The 19,638-nt window shown below is 37.4% G+C and overlaps 1 protein-coding gene across 2 annotated transcripts in view; it reads right to left on the bottom strand.

Moving 5' to 3' along the window:
• Window positions 1-720: 720 nt before the first annotated feature.
• The window catches only part of sema5a (sema domain, seven thrombospondin repeats (type 1 and type 1-like), transmembrane domain (TM) and short cytoplasmic domain, (semaphorin) 5A), a 205,846-nt gene continuing 186,928 nt past the window's right edge, over window positions 721-19,638 (bottom strand). Inside the window, exons 17-22 of one of the 2 annotated variants that reach the window (XM_073813106.1) lie at window positions 17,409-17,618; window positions 12,112-12,282; window positions 11,049-11,204; window positions 8,007-8,051; window positions 6,547-6,758; window positions 721-1,898 (exon numbers count right to left, since the gene is read on the bottom strand). In XM_073813106.1, coding sequence (XP_073669207.1) covers window positions 1,779-1,898; window positions 6,547-6,758; window positions 8,007-8,051; window positions 11,049-11,204; window positions 12,112-12,282; window positions 17,409-17,618 — 914 coding nt within the window. In that variant the 3' untranslated portion in view covers window positions 721-1,778. The remainder of the gene's footprint in view (window positions 1,899-6,546; window positions 6,759-8,006; window positions 8,052-11,048; window positions 11,205-12,111; window positions 12,283-17,408; window positions 17,619-19,638) is intronic. The other variant, XM_073813107.1, reaches the window with a different exon arrangement.

Below are 19,638 nucleotides of genomic sequence, written 5' to 3'. Positions count from 1 at the left end.
TTTTTCAACTTGGGTGTCAGAAGCAAATTTGCGTCATTCGCGCGTCGAGGCGAATTCGCATCATTCGCGTGTCAAGGTGAATTTGCGTCTACCGCGCCGCACTAAATGGCTCATTCCTCCGTGAGGCCTCCAGACGTGCATAAACGCATCTTTACATTGACTTAACATTGAAATCATTCGTGCCAGACGCTCTATTCGCGTTTGGTGTGAACGCAACATAATGATAAATAATTTTTTTATATATTTATAGTAAATTTACAAAATATCTTCATTGAACATCCTAAAGCCTTTTGGGGTGAAAATAAAAGAAAATTTTGACCCAAACAATGTATTGTTGGCTATTTCTACAAATATACCCGTGTGAGACTAACACATGGTTTTGTAGTCCAGGGTCACATTTTTTCTCCCTTTAATATGCGTCACAGATATTTCTTATGTGAAAAAAATACAGAAATTTCACAGATGTCTTCAGGTGTGATCTCAACAATGTCACTCAGATTCACAAAATCTGCAACAAAATATTATTAAAGGTTTCAATATGATATTAAGCATTTATGATCAAATTTACACAAAGCTAGATTATTGTACCTATAAAATCTACTGTACATTAATTGAACAGCTCCATACTATAAAACACATAGTATGAAAGAGAAACCTACAAGCAATACAAATTTCCTTTCGATGGCTTTACTAATATTCAACAGATCGAACACGGTAAAGTATATGAAGCAATTTTAATTTATGCACATTTAAACAAGCAAAAAAAGTTTTACAAGTAGAAAAGAATTAGTAGAAATTGAAATGAGCACTAAACACACCTGTCCATAATGAACGGATGGTTAAATGAATAAGTAATTCATTCAGATGCACAGTTCGTGTTCATTAATACGAATCTCCTCGTGAACAACTAAACTAAACAAATATAGAAATATGCTGATATTATTCAAATAATCAACGGAATACAAAAAAGGTCCCATTGGGGTTCACATTCTCTCTCTTTTTTGCAGACTTTACACCACAAAGACAAATGTTGTTAATAAGAGTTTTCTTAATAGTATTCTTCTGCAGGTGGCTGAATAGGGTTATGTTTTTAGAATAGGCTCGTCTATAAAAGCTACACTGACATATGCTTCATGAAAAGTGTATTGTACAACAAAATCACAGAGATTCCAACCATTGTTAAGAGCTTGACTTGACAAGGGCCCCAAATTTTAAGATACATGAACACATTTTCAGAGACCTTCGTATCTACATCGATTGTATGTGTTGTGAGTTTCTTTTTAGGCCAGGCAAATACGCACCGGCGACCACAATAGGTCCTTTTATAGGCACAGGAGACAAATCAGTCCAAGAAAGGCTCCACCCATATAGATAAAGGCCCCGCCCACAAACAACACTGGAATGCAATAACCATGCAAATAAATGAAGCAACAATAAAGGAAAACACGATGAAAATCATGCAAAGCGTCCATGTGCCATCTCTTTAACGGTAGGTCTTTCACAGAGTTTTTCTTTTTTTGGATTTCACATCTCAATGAAGCCTGCTTTTATTGTCCACCATGGGCAAGTTCATGTTCATTAGCGATCTCCACACATCTCGTGAGCATGATGTCTTTGTTAACGGTAAAAACGGTTCTGTACAGCTCTATTAGTATTTGACAGTAAATTGTTCCACATATTTTTTTTTTTTCTAGGCGAACCACAAAGCAAAAAAGGCCAAAAATCAATAGGTGCTTGAAGTCCTCCAAAGTGAAGATGACTGGAAACATAAATCCATTTTAAAAGTCGTCATAGGTATTAACGTCAGTGAAGTAGGCATTGGTGTATGTTTTTCCTGCTAGCTGAGGGTTGAAATATTTATTTCTTTCCTCCAGCATCAAGTTATTCTTATTGAAAGCCTGTGGATGAGAGAAAAATATTTTCAGTAACATTTTCCATCACAGCATTCACAAAGAAAGTCATATTTAAAGCTGGATGTCTCGGGGTTGTGAATCCAGGCAGGGAAACAAATTCAACAAAAATCGGCTTTGAAACTCAATGATGGCCAAACCATGAAGGCTTATCTGCTTGGTTGACTATAGTGTAGTATGTTATTAACTTTATAAATTATCAGAGAAGTTGGTGTTATTAACAATGATATAAAACAGACATGTTTATGACGTTCAATAAAGAATCTGCTTTAGGATGAAAATGGCAAAGATTTTTCCAAGCAAAATCAAACAGTAACAGAAATGATTTTTTAGTTGTTTTTGCCACCCTTATGGTCTCTACACCTATTGTAAATTCAATTAGATAAGCAAAGAACCAAAACACCGAAGTTAATCTCCATAAATAGAAAAGGTTAATCATGGGTGGCAATAACAAACAGACAAAAGAATAATAACCCAAAACGAAAAGATTAATCCGATTTTCGAGGTGATGCTGAAAAAACTGCATGCAGCAAAATGACACGACACCAAATGTGGGAAAATTACACTGCCTTCTCACAAGCTCCTGCTCTTAGGGGATGATGGGAAATGGCGATGACACATGACAGACAGAAACGAATGGGCGAGCACACCTGTGACGTACACGAGGGTCAGGGGAAGGAGAGGGGGTTCGCGAGAGGTCTGAGAGTCAGAGGAGAGGATGGTTATGCCGGTCGAGAGTTAGTAGAAAATCTCCAGGCCTCGCGCTACACCAGTGTTAGAAGACAAAGGCTGGCAAATGTGGTGTTCGTCCAAAGGCAAGAGAATGGAAACGTCAGGCTGTAAGAGGAAGGGAGCAGAATCATCCTCAGGGTAGCAGGAGATGCTTTTGACAATGATGTGGTAAGAAAAGACCACGGTTGTATTTGATGCTATATATGTGAAGCTATCAATAAAGTCAACATGGAATGGCATTTGCAGTTGTATTTTTTGTCTGTAATGCATTGGAAGAGAGTATTCGATGGGAAAAGGGGTTTATTTTATCCATCAGGACTTCTCACCTCCAGAAATATGCAGACATTCAGTTTTAAGGAGGTCAAAAACATCTCAATTTAGCCCAATGTTTTTTTTTGTTATTATTTATATGTGACCCTGACCACAAAACCAGTCCTAAGTAGAACGGGTATATTTGTAGCAAAAGCCAACAATACATTGTGTTGATTAAAATGATCCAAAAATCATCAAGATATTAAGTAAAGATTATGTTCTATGAATATAATTTGTTAATTTCCTACCATAAATACATAAACAATTATCACTAGTAATATGTGTTGCTAAGAACTTCATTTGGACAACTTTAAAGGCGATTGTTTCAATATTTAGATTTTTTTGCACCCTCAAATTTTCTAGTTGTATCTCGGCCAAATATTGTCTTAGGGGTTGTGCACACAAAACTGTTAAACGTGCCTAAAAACGCCTCAATATTGCCGAGTGTCAGCTGTTTCTCAGCTGAGTGGCAGCTTTCTTTAGCTGAGCGCTTTGGTAGCTCTGATACTTCAGCTGTGAGCTGGTTGGTTGCTGTGGTAATGTCCCACCCCTCCTCCACTGTGATTGGACGGCCGTGTGAGAACTGACATTGACGAGCGGAGCTTTTTACCCAAAGTTCAATCTCTTTCAGCTCTTGACGCTAAGCACAGAGCGCAAAAAAAGGTTGAGCGCCGGTTTTCAGCGCGGAAGAAAACTGCTTTTCTAAGCTTTTGTGTGCACACCCCTTTATGCTAACAAACCCCATACAGCAGAAAATAAATTTCTCTGGCCAAAATATATTTATAATATATGCTAAATACAAGTTATTTTATTTTATAAAGTATATTTTTGAAGTTGAAAATATATTTAACTTTAACTTTTTTTAAACTAAAACAGGTTTAAAACAGGTTTGTAACAAAGTTTTTCTTCAAATACAGCTTAAATGTATTTCATTGGATTCAAATATATGGTGGGCTAAATATATTTTTAATGCTTTAAAATGTATTTACTTTTAAAAATATATTTTAAAATATACATAAAATGGTCAAAAAATATATCTCTGAAAAATATATTTTTGTAAACATATTCCAAAATATATTTCAGCAAATATATATTTTTTGGCCATTTTTGTATATTTTGAAGTATTTTTTTTATAAATATATTATATTTTATAAATATATTTTTTTCCATGTGGGACCATACATATGCTTATTCAGAACATACCTTTTTGAATTAGTATAGACGGTTTCAGCAATAATAACATAAACAAGCGGCTGTCGCGGTCCGCACGTAACTTCCGGTAAACTCCGCTAATAATACATAACAACAAAGTACTTTAAACGTAGTTTATTTATATAACAAGCAAAAAAACAACACATAGATTACATAGGAAACCAAAACATGTGTTATTTTCGACGAGGCATTTGTTCAAGAGATCAGTTTAGCAACTAGTCAAAACGAAACCGGAAGTAAGGTTCGGATCCAGACGTGTATCACGTGCATCAGATGAAACCGTCTATATGGTCCAGGATGAAATATATTGTACTGTATTGTGTGTTTGTGTTTTCTATGTTTTTTTTTATTTATTATTGATATTTTATTGTATTTTGCATTGATGTAAAGCACACTAGTCAACTGGTGTTGTGTGTAGTTGTGCTGTAGAAATAAATTGACATTGACATACATTGTTACAAAAAATTTACCCTTTTTTGTGGTCCATGGTCACATACTGATATTCCTTTATTACAATAAAGTTAACCTACAGTATATTACTGTAATAAATACTGAAAAGAATTTAGAAAGGCTACAATAAAAAACATTTTTCTGGATATTGTGCACTTACATATAGTGCACAATAAGACCATGAATGTGTATTAGGAAGGAAATACGGCTACCTATGATTTATATATGATTCATGCATGTTACATGGTATACTTCAAACTGCGAAAAAGTAAATATAAAGAATGTAAAAGTTGTGCATGACAATATCATCGCATTTACTAGTCTGATTTTTATTCAATCCGGGCGAGATGAATCTAAGCTGTGGAGCTACTGTAATAAAGTGCCAGTACAGTAAAAACACAAAGTCATTTGCTATTTTACCCTTCTATGCATGGAATGTTGTGTAAGTGATGTGATTGTACTGCATACAACTACATATTGCAGTTGAAATACACAACTTCACAAAAATGTCTGAACAAGCAATAACCGGGAAGCACTTTCGGTAATTAGTCATGAGTCTTTTAGATTCAAGTCTAATGAACCCTAACTCTTATTCTGACTAGACTTGAAAAATGAGCCCGAGCTTTAATTTTACTGTGCTTATGACAAAATGATCCATGCGTCCAAGTCTCCTAATGCATTGCATAATTTTAAAGCACCGTATAATGCAGCACAGATCAAGCACTACAGTAAATGTAGGCCTACATGAGGCACTTTTCCTGGATAACTTTATTCTAGTAACCTACAAGCGCAACCTATGGGGGAAACATCACTTTAATGTGACAATTGTTTGTTCTCGACAGCAATGAGATTAAATGGAGAACAAATATCGAGTTTTTGCTTCTCGCAGTAAATTCTGCTGAATCTCACATTTTACTCTGAAGAAAGAGATCTTTTTGATAAAAGTAAAACCTTTTTTAAAGGAAAGCACCACCGTTCTTTAACATTTTACTATGTTCTTAACTCAACTTAGATGAAATAATACATCCCTATCTTTTTTCAATGCGTGCACTTCATCTTTGTACAGCACGTTGTGCATGTGTTAGCATTTAGCCTAGCCCCATTCATTCCTTAGGATCCAAACAGGGATGAATTTAGAAACCACTAAACACAATGTTTACCCTATTTAAAGACTGTTACATGAGTAGTTACACGAGTAAGTATGGTGGCACAAAATAAAATGTGGTGATTTTTTAAGCAGATAAAAAATGAGAACTATATTGTATGGCGGAAGAGCACTTAGTTTGCAGCACTTCGACCTTGACGATATAGTTCTCATTTTTTGCCACCATACTTACTCATGTTACTACTCATGTAAGAGTCTTTAAATGGGGAAATCATGGAAGCGTTTGGTGACTTTTAAATTCCTCCCTGTTTGGATCCTATGGAATGAATGGGGCTAGGCTAAATGCTAATACATTCACAACGCGCTGTACAAAAATTAAGTGCACACATTGAAAAAAGAGAGGTATGTAGTAATTCGTCTAAGCTGAGGTAAGAACATAGTAAAATATTGAAAAACTGTGATGTTTTCCTTTAACAAATTCCCTTTACCATACATACGGATTTGAAGCTATATCCACTAAATGTGTGCCTACAACTGTCTCAATTTTATTGAAGAAACATTTGCAATCAATGCTAACACTGACACATCTCCATTTGGTCCCCTTGGCTGTAAAAAGCAACCTCTGAAATAACATTCCCAATACTTTTCTGACTTCTTGTAAACACATTACATACAAACACTGAGTACACAGTCCGAATATAAAGTTAAACACTTATGAGAAAGCAGTGTATGAAGGTATGAACTGATTTAGACGCAATGGCACACAATAACACACAAACTAGATCCTGTTTTTATTTTTAGAAAATTTTAGGGGATAGTACTGACCTTAATGGCTTCAACCGAATCATACTTGTCCAGTTTGTTGATGTGATTGGTGATGCTGGTGTTAAGTGGGGCAGCAGAGATAGGGTGGATGACTGTGGCATCATGGGATTGCTGCTGGTATCTCTGACAATAAGTGTACACCAGCAAGGTCACCAGACAGCCCAGTATAGAGCTGCTCAGGCCTACGGCAATCATGTGAAACACATTGAAGTCTGGCAACAGAAGAAAACGACAATTACTATTGCATGCAAGCATGATGACTGCATTGATTTTGCTGTCAGTGGATATCAATTATCCATTACCTGAGCCAATTAAAACTACACTTGCCTGCGTATTAATGCATGAACAGGCAATAATTGCTTTCCAGGAATCCTTTCTAGACGTAAAACCATTGTGAATGCTTTTTGTTTAATGGTTCCAGAAAAAATCTTTCAAGATTATGCATCCACCATAGAGCAGTGTTGCTATTTATACAACAATATAATACAGATTGTGGATATCATAAAAAAGACAGAAAAATAATAACAGAAAGCCTCTGTGGACTTCATGTGTCGCTGTAAACTTCATATCGACAGACTGTTTGGGAATACGATCCTCTCGCGAATTAATTACAGCTTCGGATTTTCGCACAGTTTTCCTAACAGCTTCAGTGCTCAGTGAAATCAATGAATATTTGGATTGACTCCAACTGAATCACTGTCCGTTCATTTATCACTAATTCAAGAAATCTCCAGCATTTTCCAAGATTTTTGTGTCGGCTTTGCACAACATCAAAAGTGAGCAATTCCATGCAAATGTCAACCTTAACCTGAAAAAATCTAGTTTTTACCAAACATTTAACCAGACTAATATCTCAGATGACAGTATTTGGTGTGAGGTCTCTGTTTATGTTTTTAAACTTTTCTCCAAATTTTTTTCCATAGGTAAGTGCAGCTTTTAGATTTGTCACATCCATAACGTTGGCTCTTCCTCATAAATGCATACAAAATATACACAAAAATTTAAATAATTTGTTCTTTGAAGAGCCATGCCTTCTTTGTTTGTTCGGTATTATTGCTTTTGGTTTGTGCATTTTAATTCACAGCAAAGTTTGTTGTCTCCCAAAAACTTGTGTCACATCCATAACTCATTTATTTCCCTTATCTAAAATAAAAAACAGACTGATATCTATTATCAGTGGTCTAGGGAAATATAAACAGATGGTTCAATATATTGGTAATCATGAGATATTTCATTTAAATTTTTGACTAAAAATGTCACATCCATAATGCTGGAATTGCTCAAGTGCACAATAAAGCTGTGCTAAAATCCTGTCATTTGATTTCAGTCTATTTCTTCTTACATAAAATTATTTATATTTGATATCAATACTTCATGATAATTTATTAACTCATTTGGTAAATAGCCATGAAACAGGCATTTAAGCATTTAGAGTTTATAAGTCTGCATATTGCACGTACCTCCGCACCATCTTTCTTCTTGACTTGAGCGTGCAACAGAAGTTTCTGGGAAAAAATGAAATATGAATCTATCAGTCTGATAAATGAGATCTTTCCAAATTGTAAGACATTATACCGGCAAAGTTTCAAACTCAACCAATTATGGTGAAATTCAAAGCGCCGGATGAGGAAAGTGGCACCTGCAGTGCATTTATATGATCGGTAATGGAAGTAAATGAGGTATAAAACTTTCTAATGAGCTGTAATGAAATGTTACTCTGCGAAGACAAGAGGGTTCTGTAGGGTAGGCAATATTTAGACAAGATTTACAGAACGGTTTTAAAAAATTCACTCCCTGTGCTACATCGTAAGTGGAAGAGAGGTAATAACTCCCCTGACGACTGTATGTTTAGATATTAATCCATTTTAAGACGTGTTTAATAAAAGATGTTATTGTTTACATCTTAACTCATTGTCAGTGAGGAGAGCAGTACATGGTCTTTACAATAAACTACTTTATGTTTGTACAATATAACTCATTGTTGCCACATATCTTTTAAAGAGGCACTTCAGATTTCAGATACATTTAAGAAAGTTATCAAACCTGCTAGCACAGATTTTATGCCATACTAGACATTTTACTTACACATTTTCTTATTTTAAAACCATTTCCTTTTCCAACAGGAACATTTATGAGACAACATAAAATAATGGCACAAACCCATTGTATAAAAAATGAAAAATACATCTGTCTGGCTTGGTAAGTTATCCAATATCCAAAAGTTGAATCCAGGTGATTGAAGGAGTTACACACTGAGGTCTGGGATCTGTTGTGTGTAAATTAATGATTATTTAGATGTAAATGTGATTCCAGTTCCCAAACACTTTTTATATTTATAGACCAATTTCGTGTTTGCAAACAGAGATGACGTTTTTTGTGGGCGGAGCCAAACTGGTTGCTGAAAGTGACTGCTCCGCAGTAGGGTTGTGAAGTGTTTTAGCATTAAACCGTGATTTTTATGGATCCGGTGTTCTGTCGAAGTCTGATTCCTATATGTTTCCCTTTAATACATGTTTCTTATAGCGTTTTAATCACGTTACGTTTATTTTTTTAGATAGATAAAAAGTTTAAATGGCTTGGCTACTGATATGCATGTATGTAATGTATATGTATTGTTCTTTTTTGCTAAATCAAATATTTTTACAGTCTGAATCGCTAAAGTACATGTAAAAGCAATACTATCATGTATTATATATAATAGCGTTTATTAAATATTTCATAATTTTCCTGTTTTCTATTATTTCTTCCTTAATAAATTATAATTGTAATGTGATAAAAACGCTATAAGAAACACATGGAGGGAACAGACTTCAACAGAACACCGGACATCTTCTCTACTTATTTTCTATTCTAATTATTAAAAGATTTCCAGATGATTTCCTCGCTCCATTCTGTCCGTTTAAGGGCTTATTGTAATCATAAACACCTACGTTTATCTTCAAATGATGTCTTCGACGATGGTATTCTATAAAAATGAAAGCCATCTTTTTTGGCATTCTTATTCTGACACTTAACAGCACAACCGGACATTTTCCAGTGAGTTATCTTGCTCTTTTCACTCGTGTCTAATTCATTTCCACTGTTTTTCTGCAACCGCATTGCGCGCGCAGCTTGCAGTGACGTAACTGTGACGTCTACTCTAAATTGGTCTATTGACATTATCAAAGGGAATACTCTATGTTAAATGGATAGTTCGGCCAAAAACGATATTAAACCCATGATTTACTCATCCCAAAGCTGTCCGAGTTGCATTTGTCCATCGTTTTTCAGACAAACACATTTTCGGATATTTTAGAAAATATTTTAGATCTTTCAGTTGATTAAATGTAATGTTACGTGGTCCACCCATAGTCCACGACCTTCAAGTCCACGACCTTCCAAACGGCTCCAGGATGATAAACAAAGGTCTTCTGAGGGTAATCCGCGCGGTGTTGTTGTAGAAATATCCATATTTAAAACTTTATTAAAAATAACTAGCTTCCGGTAGCGCCGCCATCTTAGACGACTCTGTATTCAGGAGAGAGTATTAGCGTAGTGTACGCACTTTTCTTAGTGACGTATGACAAATTCGGAGGGCGGGGCACAGAGCAGCAGCAGAGTAGCCTCCATGGCTGCGTAAGCTCTTATCCTGAATGCGGACGTGACTAAGATGGTGGCGCTACCGAAAGGTATTTATTTTCGTTAATAAAGTTTTAAATATGGATATTTCTACAACAACACCGCACGGATTACCCTCAGAAGACCTTTGTTTGTCATCCTGGAGCCGTTTGGATTTAATTTGTGAAGGATGGACGCACTTTTTTTGGACTTGAAGGTCGTGGACTATGGGTGGACCCCGTAACATTACATTTAATCAACAGAAAGATCTAAAATATTTTCTAAAATATCCGAAAATGTGTTTGTCTGAAAAACGATGGACATATGCAACTCGGACAGCTTGGGGGTGAGTAAATCATGGGTTTAATATCGTTTTTGGCTGAACTATCCCTTTAAAGGCGGTGTGCATGATCTCTGAAAGCTAATGTTGATATTTGATATCACCTAAACAAACACACCCCAACCCTTATATAATCTGGACCTTCTTTTGATAGACCCGCCCCACACATACGGTTAATAGACACGCCCCTTACTGCTGTTTGGCTACAAGTGTGTTTTGGAACTCGGCCCGACTCCCTTTTCCAAAGTGTTTTTTTTAAATCATGCACCCCGCCTTTAATATCTAATAGCTCCTGTTTCTGATACCTGTAGATCTTTCTGTTTTACAGCTGCAGTGTCTCAAGTTCTGTGAGTTCATAAATGCAAATGCAAGACGAAACGTATCAATGTAATGCATTTGTTCGATCGTGCCACTTAGACAAGGCAGGGGATGAGAGGCTAATTATCCCTACGCTGAAGAAATCAATGGTTTGGTGTGTCTCGCATTACTTCTTGTCAATAAGGGAAGGCCCTTGTTTGTCCAGGGATCGATATTGGAAGTGTTAAGCATGTGTGTGTGCGCCCACCTGGGATGAAGTTTGAGATGGGCAGACAGGCGCGGGTTTCACTGCTGTTGCCCGAGCACTGGTTTCCGGTGGGAAACAAGACTTCACAGTGCCGCAGTCGAACTTGGGAACCTGATGAGTCGCAGGGAGACCATTCGGACCAATCAGACCAGCTCTCTGTACATGACAACAACTCACATCAGATACACAGTAAACCAGGGAGGATATAGGCTAGAAACTTAAACATTATCGTCTGAAAACAATAAATATTATGTTATGTCATAATCTAAATATGAGATCAGTAGCATCAAAGTTTGATTTCATGTTGATATATAAAGATATCAAGGTTATATTTGTACTGAATGTTCTTTACAAAACAGTAAATCACAAAAAATACATTAGCTCAGTTTTTCACAGGCAAGGTCATATTTTGCCTCTAAGGTAAGTATACTGTTTTAATGATATTTATACTGTTACAGTAAATATAAAAATCATGGGAAAATAATCCATTAGCTGCATCAGGATAACCCCACAGCTAATTTAAAGTAAGTGACTCTACAATGCTGACTTTCTACGCAATGTTCTCCTATTTAGCATTCCTCTCACCTCCACCTGTCCCCTGACAGCATACTTAAGATACACGCATGCCTGTAATGAATGAAGTGACAGAGAGACCTGAACGCAGCTAATAAAAGGTCACTCGGTAACCCCAACACACTTTTCACTAATGGATGGACTGACATTTGAATACAGGCTCTCCTCTTCCGTTCACCTTTCGGCAGATCAATGTGCAAAGTTTGACTTGGCCATCATTCGTCTTATTTTGCCCTCCCCTCGCACCCTTCCTGCTCGGGTTGGCACATATTATCTTCAAATCACAAACGCGGCTTTACCGTTTGCTTTTGTCTGAAGCGTGACATTTTGATTTCCGCCTCTTTCGTCACCCATGGGTCGCTTAATACATGAGACACGTGGGGCGGAAAGCAAGTATAAGACAAAAGGTGAAAGGTCTTATTCGGTGAAAGGTCTGTAATTTCCTCGCACAGGAGTTAATGCACTTGATAACGTGTGTGTGAGGGCGTACCAGGGCAGGGTTGGATGTTACAGAGGGCCTCTTCAGTATGCAAACCCAGGCAGATATCACCACCGTAGGCAGGTGGAGGGTTGTTACAGCTGCGTGTGCGCATGTAGTGGCCTCCGCCGCATGTCACCGAGCATTTGGACCAAGGTGACCAGCATGACCAGCTTCCGTCCACTGAAAGATGTGGGAAAAATGCAAAAGTTATTACTGCTGTTTGTATCATGAAGTATCTTGGGATGAGAGTCTGACATGTAGGACGAAGTGTAGGACAAAAAGTTTCAACTTTTTTATGGGGAATGCAACAGTAACCAAAGGGTCCAAATTATTGTAATTATGTTTTATGATAGGCTGGCAGAGTGGAGCACAACCTAACGCTTTTTGGCTATTATTCAAAAAATATTTAAATTAGATTAATAATTTTTTTACACAATCAACACACACATCTCGGCTACAAATGAACACTTAAAGTTTGCTTGTGTGCCCTACCGTTTATTGTACAATTACACTGAAAGTAACAGGAGTGCAAACGTTACAACTTACCCCATAGGTGGGGTTAATTGTAACAAACAGAGGGTTTGTTGTAACACCTGCTAGAAAATTTTGTTTTAAATAGAAATAATTACATAAAATCTATATACTAAAGGTGAATATTGTTTATATATCTGCCTATAATAGATAAATATCCACAAATTAATCCATCCATGATCCTTCATATAACCATCCTTGAATTATGCATCAATGCATATAAATAGATTTTTTTAAAGGACTGCACAATTAAGACAAAAAACCCATAATTGTCAGTTATTTTCCCTGATATTGTATTAACAGTTATCACCATTTTGATGAATAGTATTTACGTTTCATTTTATTATCATTGTATACCTGAGGCTCAATTATACCATTGTCTGACAACTAACCCTGTTGTATAAAAATGTTTTCAATCCCAGCTACTGTATAAGTATCTAGGAGTTGCTGACATGGTTCAAAATAGTACCCCACGTCAGGATTTAACATTGATTTGACGTCAAAACCCAACGTTGATTTAACGTAAAAATCCAACGTTGATCCGACGTCAAAATCCAACATTGATCCGACGTCAAGACCCAACGTTGATCCGATGTCAAAATCCAACGTTGATCCGACGTCAAAATCCAACATTGATGCGACGTCAAGACCCAACGTTGATCCGATGTCAAAATCTAACGTTGATCCAACATTGATCTGACGTCAAAATCCATCGTTGATCCGACATCAAAATCCAACGTTGACCGACGTCAGGACCCAACGTTGATCCGACATCAAAATCCAACGTTGACTGACGTCAGGACCCAACATTGATCCGGCGTCAAAATCCAACGTTGATCTGACATCAGGACCCAACATTGATCCGGCGTCAAAATCCAACGTTGATCCGACGTCAAAATCCAACGTTGATCCAAAAACGATCATTAAGTAAACTGCTCTTATATATTATTTATATAAATATATATCTTCTGTGAAAGGTACAGCCGTCCAGTCATTGCCGAACACAATATTTGGGTGTCCTACTTGCCCGTCAAACTATGTATTTGCATACCTACTTGTGTGACCAATTTCTTGTCATCAGTTGTTAAGTCCAAGGTTTTTGGAGAGGCTTTGGAGAGCACTTTGAAGCGTGGGTGGGATCTTGTGCCTTTAAAGTAGCTTAGTATTGCGAGCCTCCCCATAACTGCCTACCTTAACCTCTAATGGTCAAAAGGAGCATATAAATGCTACAAATGTAGAATATGTATCTAGTTTAAATCAGAGTTATTTTAATTTATTTAAAATTAATATTTGATAATATTAGCTTTATTTATTTTTTTATGTAGTTTATATGTTACATGATTTGATTAAATTTACAGTACTTTTACAAATGCAATACAATGACAAATACTACAAGTATTTGTCATTGTATTAGTTTTTATATTAGATTATTTACTAACTAACTAATTAACTAATTTCGCCAGGTTAAATGTATTTCATTTAAGTTTTTGTTTCAGTTCATAATTTTAGTGCCGTAACTAAAACTTACAAAATTTCAGTTTATAGCAAAGGGAACACAAGAGAAGTTTTTCAAGTAATACAAAGGCCTATATTTTATTTAATGCCAATTAAAAGACATTATTTGAATAGTTTTAGTTAACAATATAACCCTGCTTTAAACGTAAGCCCACATCATGCATAAATTCATGAATAAATCCCTCTACTTCCATCTCATAAAGTTACTACAATGAAAGAATGTGCGTTCATGTGTCAAAACAAGATCAAGCCAGATGCAGAAAACCCTGGGAATAAAGGCGGGTCGACATGGAAAGCGAGGCTGTTTCACACAATCTGTATATGAGCCCCGTATCTCCCTTATGTGCTAACCCTGCCCTTTGCTCTAATTAATGAGGCTAAACGAAGCATCAATACTCTCTCTCTCTCTCTCTATCTCTTTCTCTCTCGCTCTCCCTTTCTCTCCAGTGAGTGCAAACTCACGTTCATCACCCCCAGAACAAACTTACAAACACTAACGCTGTCTTAGCACCAATTAAAGGAAACAAGCAGATGGAGTCTTATTTTACATTTGCATTCATAGCCTGACAGGTCAGTGAAACATGGTTAGGTGCCTATGTCACTGACATTAGCGCTACAAACGCACACCAAAAAATAATCAAACTGCATTGAAACAGCAACTGAGTAGAATTGCATAGTAGTTAAAATGTGAATGTAAAACATTTGCAAAGTACACAAATGACATCCCGGCAATGCAGTTATTTTATGGTATGTTCAAAAATGAATGGAGATGGTAAACTTCATACTAAACATTAATAAATATGTTTACTTACATCAAGTCACTGTTTCACTGTCTTAAACAAAATATTACATTTTAAAGGTCTGACGCAAAGTGTAAAGATTTAGCTTTGGGAGGAGGTACTGTAGAGGTAAGGAACCAATAAAAGACACAGTGAGAGCAATGATCACAGGGATGCTGTGATTCAAAAACACTTATGGGGATGTAGAGCAATTTGATGTGTTGGTTTCAAGCTTCCTGCTGGGACACGTTTGATGAAAGTCATCTATATTATTCTGTCGTAGTCTGTATCAAGGAGCAATTGCATCTAAGTGCCACTAAGCCATTTCATTGGAAGTAGAGAAGGACAGAATTAACTTTCTGCCTGTCTGCAGATTGCACTTTTAGTTTGTTGAACAATCTTGTCATCCTGGCTTTTATGAAATCTTCTCCCGGATACCCGATATGTTTGCAAATACTTGAGTAGAGAAAAACATCAATAAGAGTTAATCAGGGCTAACAGACCCCGGAGGTCTTTGTTAATGAATCAATCCCACCGGCCCCAGCACTGTCACTTCATAGCAAATATGTGATTTCTAGTTATAAACCAGCTGCTGTTAAATTACAACTTTACTGTTGGCTTAGGGAGCAATTAGGTACGTGGCATATCATAAGAAGGGAGTGATAGGTGCCATAAAGGACCGTATGTGTTGCCTTGAAGGTTTAGGGGACATTTATTTCCGAAAACAGGCCATTGATTAATTATGATTGTAAAACAAATTCTGCATCGCCTGATTGTGTCTTGTTCAATGATAGGTATCATAAAATACCCCAGTAGCAGATTTCCATTTAGACAGCCCGTTTCCACCCCACGAAACCATGAGCACTCATTTAATTAGCCAGCGTTTTCTTCTTTTTTGACTTTGGAGCGCGGGTACGCCTTTGTGGTGAAGCTTTTAATGACTGAATCCTGCCTTCCCATCACTTGCGCTATAATTAGCCTGAAATGTGATTACACACAACGATGCCACTGAGATTTCTCTCCATTTCCGCCAGCAAATTGGGGTCTTCGCACCTTAAAACGGGGAGATTTTCTTTTTTTAAATGTGGGACTAGAAAATGGTTTTGAAACTTTCACATGTTGATGTTGGGTGACCTTCTCTATTCCCTGACTAAAAGACTGTTTACATAATCATCAATCGACAAATATTTTGGCAAAAAATATGCCCGATGGGGCAAATTGTCACAAGGGAACATTCTCTATTCAACAGTCTACAACTCCGTAATGAGATAAGATATGAAAATGTAATGAATACAACATACACTCACCTAAAGGATTATTAGGAACACCATACTAATACGGTGTTTGACCCCCTTTCGCCTTCAGAACTGCCTTAATTCTACATGGCATTGATTCAACAAGGTGCTGAAAGCATTCTTTAGAAATGTTGGCCCATATTGATAAGATAGCATCTTGCAGTTGATGGAGATTTGTGGGATGCACATCCAGGGCACGAAGCTCCGTTCCACCACATCTCAAAGATGCTCTATTGGGTTGAGATCTGGTGACTGTGGGGGCCATTTTAGTTCAGTGAACTCATTGTCATGTTCAAGAAACCAATTTGAAATGATTCGAGCTTTGTGCCATGGTGCATTATCCTGCTGGAAATAGCCATCAGAAGATGGGTACATGGTGGTCATAAAGGGATGGACATGGGCAGAAACAATGCTCAGGTAGGCCGTGGCATTTAAACGATGCCCAATTGGCACTAAGGGGCCTAAAGTGTGCCAGAAAACATCCCCCACACCATTACACCACCATCAGCAGCCTGCACAGTGGTAACAAGGGATGATGTATCCATGTTATCATTCTGTTTACACCAAATTCTGAGTCTATCATCTCAATGTCCTAACAGAAATCGAGACTCATCAGACCAGGCAACATTTTTCCAGTCTTCAACTGTCCAATTTTGGTGAGCTCTGGCAAAGCGTAGCCTCTTTTTCCTATTTGTAGTGGAGATGAGTGGTACCCGGTGGGGTCTTCTGCTGTTGTAGCCCATTGCCTCAAGGTTGTGCGTGTTGTGGCTTCACAAATGCTTTGCTGCATACCTTGGTTGTAATGAGTGTTTTAGTCAAAGTGCTTAAATCACCTTTCTTTCCCATTCTACATTCAGTTTGGAGTTCAGGAGATTGTTTTGACCAGGACCACACTCCTAAATGCATTGAAGCAACTGCCTTGTGATTGGTTGATTAGATAATTGCATTAATGAGAAATGGAACAGGTCTTTTTCAGCTCTCCCCACTATATGCTTTTATACGTCAGGCTTTTTATTTACAACAATGCAAAACAACAAAAAGCGCTATCTATATATCTATCTATCTATCTATCTATCTATCTATCTATCTATATATATATATATATATATATATATATATATATATATATCAAATATATCAGAATTTCAAGCTGTTTTGAGTCATTTGTGCATGCATGAGCATTTACCTGGACATGGGGTAGAGTTACACTCTTGAAACTCCTGGGCGGGCCCGAGGCAGGTAATACCTCCGTATTTGGGTTTGGGGTTCGAGCAGGTGCGTTTTCGGTTTCGTACTCCTGAACTGCAGTCCCGGCTGCACTGGCTCCAGGGCCCCCAGGCGGACCAACCTCCATTTACTGTCATTCCGGTGATACGGCCGGAGCGCAGCAAATCTCCTAAAACAAGAACAAACACACACACGGTGTCAGTCAGTACTGACCTCTTCTGTCATAGATTTACTGCAGGGGTGTTAAGTCTGACACGTTGTCATAAATAAAAAACAGACTATATGATTGATGTGTGACAGTCCTTTAAGAGAAAGTCATTCCAATTGGCACCCATGTCCTGTATGCTTTATTTAGCGCAGCATTCAGCAGAACTGCGTCTTGTTTATATTTATATTTTTTATACTATGATTCATTATTTATACACTGAAAATGCTAGGTTGTTTCAACCTACAGTTGGGTAAAATATGGACCCAACGTCTGGTTTAAATTAAACTACAAAATGTTAATATTTTATTCAACCATGGGTTGAAACAACCCAGCAGTGTATCAAAGCAGACAGAAAATATTAAATATTTTTATATATGTAGTACATTTGCCAAAACAGGACAATGTAGCAAAACAGGAGATAACAGGGAAAGAAATAACATTCAATCCTGCATTACCACTCATAATGCATTACAAAATGTCCAACAAGGCCACTTTATAATTCATGCTTGCACTTGCCCTATAAGCTAAATGTTTTCTGTCATCTATAAACAGTTTAAGATCCTGTTATTTATGATTAGTATCCTATGCATTTCTATAAAACAACATTTATTAATTTGGCATCCAGCGTACTGTATATAAAGTTTATACTGCTTGTTGGCATCATGTGCGCTTCCTGGTTATCAACCCCATCTTCTTTTGCCTTAGAAATTGGCATGCTCTTCCGGCTGAGCTTCTGATTCATCTTAGCATTCAGACATAAAACTCTGCATTTGTTCTCCGGACTAACTGCATGTCTGTCTGCAGTCTGACCTCTGTGTTTCTCCTTACCTTGAGGGAGATCTAACCGTGACAGTCCCTCCGAGCCACAGCCATTTATCCATTCAGAGCAGGCAACGTCGAGATGGCAGCGCTACATGGGTTGAACTATGGTCTGTCTCTCCAGCACCACAGCACACAGACCTCTCAAAGGTAATAGACTACTTCATAATCTACTCACACCTCTAAGCGCTGTGCCAGGCTCTGATGGCTAATGGGAACCGAGGTGTCAGCGCGCTCTGGAGCCGCAGGTAAACAAAACGTGCCGCGTTCGGTGACTTTAACCGAGGAATGACTGACCACATCGATTTTTTACAGAAGTATAAAGTCGCATGGTTGAATTAGATTTTTTGACCTTGTAATGCTTGCCGGTTGTTAAACTCACATTAGATGGATAAATTAAAGTGAAGTACTTGGAAACAGGCAGTGATGATTCATATGCTCGGGTAATTTTAACCATCCCATCTTATATATAGCGTAAGACGATATGAGGAACTAGAGGGGCGGGCACGTTCAAGAAAACAAATAGCTTTTCTGGATTAACAATGTGGCTTTTACAGTCTTCCCTAGAGAGGTCTTAAACTGTCTAGCGGTCACCAATGCTTATTAAAAGTTAGAGGGTGGGCAATTAGAATTGACTCCCTGATGTGTTTCTGTAGTGGGTGGTTAACGCCTCCGCATACACATATAATTAGCATGAGACAGAGCTAGCAACATCGCTAGTGGTATCTGAAAAACAAAATGTCAATCAAACCGTGAGTTGCTCATTTAGGTTGGGGTCCAGAAGAATGAGAACAGATGCTCAGATCTTCTCAAAATCTAGGTTATGCCAAGTAGGGGTGAGCGGGGTAAGTTGTCACACAGTTCATAACTCCAACACAAGCGGCACTATCTCAAAAATCAAATAGTTACTTTGTGTGAAGACGACTTCTATAGTCAACTTTGTGTTCATGTGGTCAAGATCTGACAATATTCTTATTTTTTTTGCTTTAAAAAAAATCACTTTATATTTCAGTGATAATCCCGCTTCTAAATTACAAATGTGCAACGATCCTTAACCCAGTTTTAAAAGCGGGGTTTAGAACGAAAATGCACAGTGTGAAAAGCCCTAGAGCAGTGCTTCCCAATTCTTGTCCTCAAGGACCTCCTTCCAAAACGTTTTAGA

This window comes from Paramisgurnus dabryanus, chromosome 22, assembly GCF_030506205.2.
Source record: "Paramisgurnus dabryanus chromosome 22, PD_genome_1.1, whole genome shotgun sequence".
Taxonomy (NCBI): domain Eukaryota; kingdom Metazoa; phylum Chordata; class Actinopteri; order Cypriniformes; family Cobitidae; genus Paramisgurnus; species Paramisgurnus dabryanus.
This window is presented reverse-complemented; position numbering and strand designations above follow the sequence as displayed.